General features: G+C 38.4%; 2 protein-coding genes across 2 annotated transcripts; one reads left to right on the plus strand and one right to left on the minus strand.

Annotated features, from left to right (window-relative positions):
- The first annotated feature begins 49 nt into the window (after positions 1-49).
- On the plus strand, positions 50-1870 carry morn3 (MORN repeat containing 3). The gene is made up of 6 exons (XM_042508725.1): positions 50-106; positions 618-764; positions 876-1033; positions 1124-1280; positions 1387-1571; positions 1709-1870. The coding sequence occupies exons 2-6, from the start codon at positions 620-622 to the stop codon at positions 1814-1816; spliced, it is 753 nt and encodes a 250-aa protein (XP_042364659.1). The 5' UTR covers positions 50-106; positions 618-619; the 3' UTR covers positions 1817-1870.
- Positions 1871-3335: 1465 nt separating this feature from the next.
- On the minus strand, positions 3336-5496 carry orai1b (ORAI calcium release-activated calcium modulator 1b). Its single transcript, XM_042509397.1, has 2 exons — positions 5175-5496; positions 3336-4306 (listed from the first exon to the last, which is right to left on the minus strand). The coding sequence occupies exons 1-2, from the start codon at positions 5286-5288 to the stop codon at positions 3749-3751; spliced, it is 672 nt and encodes a 223-aa protein (XP_042365331.1). The 5' UTR covers positions 5289-5496; the 3' UTR covers positions 3336-3748.
- Positions 5497-6348: the final 852 nt, after the last annotated feature.

Here is a 6348-nt window from a genome sequence, read left to right on the forward strand (position 1 = left end):
AGGATACAGTGAATGTTTGACTCTCATGTTTCTTGACCATGAAGTCTTAACTGTAGCTACATGAGTTTAAAAGCAGATTGATCGAGTCATCTACGTGGACACATCGGTAAGATACAAATACTTTACTTTTAATAAGTGTTTGACATCCTTAATTAAGTCACACTGTGTTGCGTAACTAACTTAGCTAACATTAACGTAAACAAACGCAAGTTAACTCGCTAGCTATTTAGCTAGCGTTGAATAACTTTGTAGCTAACGTGCTGTTTTAACCAAAATCAACTTTATCCGAAATGTGGATCCATATGCATGCATAAGTTTGTATGCTATTTTCTTGTGTTTGCATGCTTTTTTGGTTAGCAATGTCATAAATAAATAGACATGCTCTAATATGTCCACATGAATGATAGGCCGTGTGAAATTTTCTTTCTGAACTATTTAGTAAAACTTTTCTCATAGCCTATGCAGTCCCATCCTTTCAGCCATATCAGGGACTGTTCCTTACTTATAAGAGGGGCAGAGTTATTTTTACTTTTGTATTATGATTATGAAAAATAGGCTAACCTTTACAACCTCCTGGGATTAACATGTTATTTATGTTGTGGGGTTCTCACCAGCAGCCATGCCATATGTTAAAGCATTGAAAAAAAGCCAGCCATCATCAACATTGTTGGACATTAAGTCACAGAAATGTGGACTGAGGTGTAAAGTTGTCTCGGCTAATGGAGATGAATATACAGGAGAGTGGCTGGACAATAAGAAGCATGGTGAGATACTTTTTAATGTAAGCTTCCACTGAACTACAAATAAATGGATGTTTATGAAGCATACCACACTATAACTGAAATGCTTACTTATATCTAATCTTACTTTTGCAGGGAAGGGAACTCAGGTTTGGAAGAAGTCTGGTGTCATTTATAATGGAGAGTGGAAATTTGGAAAACGTGATGGCTATGGTACCTACAGTGTGCTGCTCCCAGACACAAAGCAGTATGCAAGGAAGTACTGTGGTGAATGGAAAAATGGAAAGAAGCATGTCTGTATATGTTATATTGTTATACATTATCACTGTTATACATGTATGTACACTCTGCAATATATTTTGTAACATTTTCTGTCTCTTTAGGGTTATGGCACTTACCTCTACAACCCTGAAGTGTATGAGGGGGAGTGGAGTGAGGACCATCGGAGTGGCTGGGGAAGAATGTATTATGAGAGTGGTGACATCTATGAGGGAGAGTGGATGGAGGGAAAGAATCACGGACAGGGCATCATACGATTTGGTAAGAGCACTTTGCTTTACATAAATGTTTTAAAATCTAAGATAGAATATAGTTTAGGGCAAGCTGTTTGATTTTAAAGTTTGACTTCTTCCAACTTGTGTCCAAGCAAATGGAAATTGGTATGAAGGGACCTGGCGAGATGGCAAGAAGAACGGTAATGGGAAGTTCTACTATTCTGACAAAGGCAAGCTTTATGAAGGCTTTTGGGTGGATGGAGTAGCAAAATGTGGGACCCTGTCTGATTTTGGGAGGGATGAAGCACCCACACCGACAAAGTATCCAATTCCACAGGTACTACACTTCAATTGCTGATACTTTTGCAACGTTTTGTCACCACTTATGTGACACATCAAATAATCATGGACAAAAAAACACTTTTCCAGTGCATTACTCAGGTTTAAAACACGAACATGTCTTGTGTTTTCAAGCTCCATCTGGTGGATATGCAGTCTGTTTTAAAGGAAGCCCAGTCAGCCCACCTCGAGAGGATCAACAGCAAGTTTCCACTCCATGACACACTCACAGACAAAGAATAATGAAAGAAAACGCATGGCATGATGACCTTTAGCCTGTTCCTTTTTGTCAAAAATTTTTACACCCAAATAGTTTATTCTTGTCTGGGGAGCAAACCAAAAACATCTATTGATATTTGATAGAAGTTGAATACAATAGTGATATAATTTAACATGTTAATCCAGTTTACGTCCAAAATAGATGATCAAACACTGCAACTGTCATGATAATAAAAGGTCTGCAGCTCACTCTCACGGTCATGGAAAAGGATCAGTTTAATAGCAGGTTCCTAAAACACAATCAGACTTGCATACATGGAGAAAAAGCCTAATGACATACCCAGTTACAGAAGTCACTGCATTAGACTGACCTGATACTGACTATCAAAGCTGGCCATGTGATACATTCAAAACTAGTTTGAGATGATCTGAGGGCATATGAGGGCATATCTGCACCTACAACCACATGTGACAAGATATCGCCTATCAACATCCAACTACCTTAAACGTATTTTATGCAGGATTTCCCATTACTGTTTGTAAGCACTCTCTGCACTCAAAGTAAAAGCCAACCCCAGATTCAGTCTCATGGCCTTTTAGCATTTCGTGTCACGATCTTCTGCGTTTTTTCAGTGCTGGGTCTCTTGGATGCCCGCTTTTTACAATCTAGCACCTGGTTGCTACCTTTTTATAAAGCCGTGACCTTGCTTGAGTGCTGTGGGGGAACACAACATAAACGTTCTGAACACAGAAAATAACACAGACAAATAACAAATAACATAAATGGACAGAGGGCAGAAAAATACACCGACACATACTTCTAGTGGGTCATAAGTGATGATTAAAAGTGATTTACTTGTGTATGAGTCTACACATTGTTTTCTAGGAAAATCCTGCATAGTATCTCTTTCACTTTCACATCTGAACTTCTAACTCCTCCGGTACAGACTACTAACTAAGACTGATCTGTTTCTCTGAATTTTTGAGAACAAAACCACAGTGAAATTAAATCTGAATAAACACAAGCTTGATTGCACTCCATGGGTACTCCCAAGAGTGAACAATGAAAGCAACATGCTACTTCAGGATCTGTGAGAGAATTGGAGAGCTCAGACTTCACAAAATGAAGCACAGAGGGAAGTGTCTAATATAAACAAATAGTCCAAGGACTTTGGAATGTGAATGACAGTTCTTAAAATTCTCAAGTGTCAAGAGAATAAATTACAATTAACCATCAGACAGGACTAAATCAGTTGGTCATCCAGCATAAGCGTGATGACAGGTAACAACTACTCATGAACTTAAAATGTTGCATTTAAAAAATGTTCAAGTTATATATATATTTTTTTGAAATTCATGAACTTTAAATGCTGATTGATAAAAAAAAGTGTTTATTTTTACACCACAGCCTGAGCTACAGATGTCAGCAAATATATGGTACTAATAATACTGTAGATTTAGTAGCTGTTGAGTCAGTTTACACAAACAGCAAGCATTCCAAAAACAAATGGGCGGACATTAAAATAAATCACGTACACAGTGATTAAAGAGGAACAAGTTAATTACTTGTGGTTTACAAAACACAACAATATATATTAACAAATGCAGTGTTCACTGACAGGCACATAAATGCAGCAGGCAACAGACAGGATTCCAAGTTATTGTTAAGTTGTCTCTGCCATGAAGGGATACATTAAGCAGCTATCATCATTAAGACTTCAATTCGGTCTACGACTTTCCAATTCCAAATCACATGCATTACGGCAGATTTTTGAGTTCACAGTTGATCAAACGTGTTTCACTAAAAATACTCTTCACAAAAGTAAATTTCACAACAAAGAGGTGAGACATCTTCATTCCTGTAAAAAAAACAACTAGAAGCCAATACTGTGGCTTCTGGCTTGGTGATATCCCAAGCAGTCAGAGTACAAACATAGCTGTATCCATCATAATTCACTATGGGAAATGTGAGCTTGGAGACTGCAGGATAGACGACTCCCCTCTGTTGTCCAGCTCATTCTGTAGCCTGGTGAGATTAGAGAGCTCCTCCAGCTCCTGAAACTGTCTGTCAGTCTTGTGGCTGACCAAGGAGCGGTAGAAATGCACTGCAAACACTATGAAGACTAAACCAAAGGGGACCATAATAGACGTGGAGGTTATAGCTGCAGCCACACCAGCTGAAACTGTGTTATTACTGGATGATTTGGGCTTAACTGGCAAAAATTTAACCCAGCAGAGTAGAACCACCTCAGCTAAGAAGAGTAAAGTCCCAATGACTGTAGAAAAAGCCCATGCCAGTTCAATGTGTCGGTGCATTCGCTCGTGTGGAGACTCCTTCACAGAGTTGAGGTTGTGGACGTTGCTGACAGCCTCTATGTTGGGTAAAATGCAGGTGCTGACCATGAGAGCAAACAGGTGGACAGCCACCAGCACAGTGGTGCAGGCACTGAAGGCAATAAGGAGAGCAGGTGGGTAAGGATAGCTGTTATCCAGCTGCACTTCCACCATGGCAACCTGCAAAGAAGTAACAGGAAGAGAACAGGAAATAGGGTGAATACTGGGACACAAAATTAACCTTCAGCGTCATTTTTAATTATGATGCAAATGTCTTGGCCCTTCATATGACGCTATTCTAACAGCTTAAGAGATCTACTTTACTACACAGAAGAAAGAAGAAAAAAGAAAAAAGCATCCAAGTGCTACTGGAAATCTGGGACACCTTTATTAGACAGATAAGCGACATTTGATTTGCAGTAAAAAAATAAATTAAAAAAAAAAAAGATTTATATGAGCATGATTTTTAAAAATTCTGATTCACAATTAATCGCTATAATAAAATATTTAAAAATTACAAACTATCCATTAGTTGTTTTTTAGTGTTTTATAAACTTAACATTATTAACCTCAAAACCATGTAGCATTTTACTTAAGACTGTGGAGCCGCTGGCACTCCAGTTTGTTTATTGGTGCTGTCTCTTGAATTTAACCTGTTTTGTATGAACTTTTATAATGTAGTGTTGTGTATCTTTGTTGTGTATTTTTTTTAAATTATTGTGTATATTTTTAAATAGACTATTGTCTGTTATGCTATGGACATTTTTTCAGTAATAAATCCATTATTATTATAACCATCGCTGTTTATTGCAAAGCTGTTGAATATGGTGTCAGCCAGAGAAGTTTACTAATCATATACTAATGTATGATGAGATCAGTGGTGATTTTTAGTGGGCTAATGGAAGTTTATACATGTAATGATAAAAACTATTGAGCGTAACTGTCACACTTTACCCTCTGTCTCACTTCTTTTCTCCCTGCCTTTATACACAATCACTACTGTGTAATCGTGACTCGGAGTTCGTGGATGGTTAGAGGATAATGTTACCATTGCAAATCCAGAGAGCAGAGCTGATGTCCGGCTTGAAGCCTTCAGTTTCGCCCGGCTCAGGTACAGCTTCCTCCAGGACAGAGCTTGCAGTGAGTGCTCGTTCAGACTCATGTTGCTCCCGTTATCCAAGAACTGCGCGAGCACCGGGGACGTAGTTACCTCGTTACTCCTGCGGAACACGACAGAAACAAGCCCTCAACATGCCAACAGGGTACAAAACATGTACCCTCGCCAGCTGACGGAACTGCGGAAGCTGTTTTTTTCTTCAGCGTGTTATACTGTCTGCACCTTACATTACCCATAAGGCTGCGCGCTCGGAGGCGAACATCCGCCGCTGAATCAAGTGCCCGCTGCATTTCCTCTGTGCAATCATCAACACATCTAAAAGAGTTATATTCATCGGAAGTGGATGTTACCAAAAATAACTCTTCGGATAAACACAAGCTGTAACTCTGGCAGAAAGTTTGGTTAGTTGGGGACAAATTTTGTCTTATTACTAATGTATATGAGGTTTCCCATAGAATATTGCATCAAAAATATCCAGAAAAGAGGGATTTAGGCACGATATTGAGTTTTCTCGCACTTTCTGGGAATTAGGAGAAGAAACAATACGTCATCTGTTTTATAACTTTATGTGCGTTAGAATATTTTGGGTGGGTGATCAACTTTGTATAAGAGAGAAAACTGGACAAACGATTCAATTGCAAGATAAAGACTTTCAAAAATGTATTTGGGAAGCCATGAGGTGAAGAAAGTAATTATTTTATGTGTAATTGCTTTTACTTTTGGGAAGATATCACATCCACAAGAGAAGATGGGCGGATTACAAACCGACTGAACTTTTCTTACACGAGCTTAAACAATATAGCACCACAATAAGAGGCTTTAAAAACAAAACGGCAGTAATGACTAACATATGTTTGACAAATTTCCCTTTTACTGTAAAGGGTATACTTCTTTAAGGAGCCTACCCCTGGCATTTTCAGTCTGTTGTATGTATGTATGTATGTATGTTTGTTAATAAAGAATTTCAAATTTTAAAAAAGAGTTGCATTTCCTCTGTTAAGGGATACGATTAGTTAACACATATGTAATTATCACGTTCAATGTGTGGTTAAAATACGTTAACTTGCACGGATTACACCTGTCACGTGATACACGTCACATCCAG

This window comes from Plectropomus leopardus, chromosome 20, assembly GCF_008729295.1.
Source record: "Plectropomus leopardus isolate mb chromosome 20, YSFRI_Pleo_2.0, whole genome shotgun sequence".
Classification (NCBI taxonomy): domain Eukaryota; kingdom Metazoa; phylum Chordata; class Actinopteri; order Perciformes; family Serranidae; genus Plectropomus; species Plectropomus leopardus.

Excerpts from the sequence above, each read along its gene's own strand:
- morn3 (XM_042508725.1), top strand. The coding sequence starts at position 620 with ATGCCATATGTTAAAGCATTGAAAAAAAGCCAGCCATCATCAACATTG. Across the intron at positions 765-875 it reads GCTGGACAATAAGAAGCATG|GGAAGGGAACTCAGGTTTGG; the intron begins GTGAGATACTTT and ends TTACTTTTGCAG. Across the intron at positions 1,281-1,386 it reads ACAGGGCATCATACGATTTG|CAAATGGAAATTGGTATGAA; the intron begins GTAAGAGCACTT and ends CTTGTGTCCAAG.
- orai1b (XM_042509397.1), bottom strand. The coding sequence starts at position 5,288 with ATGAGTCTGAACGAGCACTCACTGCAAGCTCTGTCCTGGAGGAAGCTG. Across the intron at positions 4,307-5,174 it reads TGCTCTCTGGATTTGCAATG|GTTGCCATGGTGGAAGTGCA; the intron begins GTAACATTATCC and ends ACTTCTTTGCAG.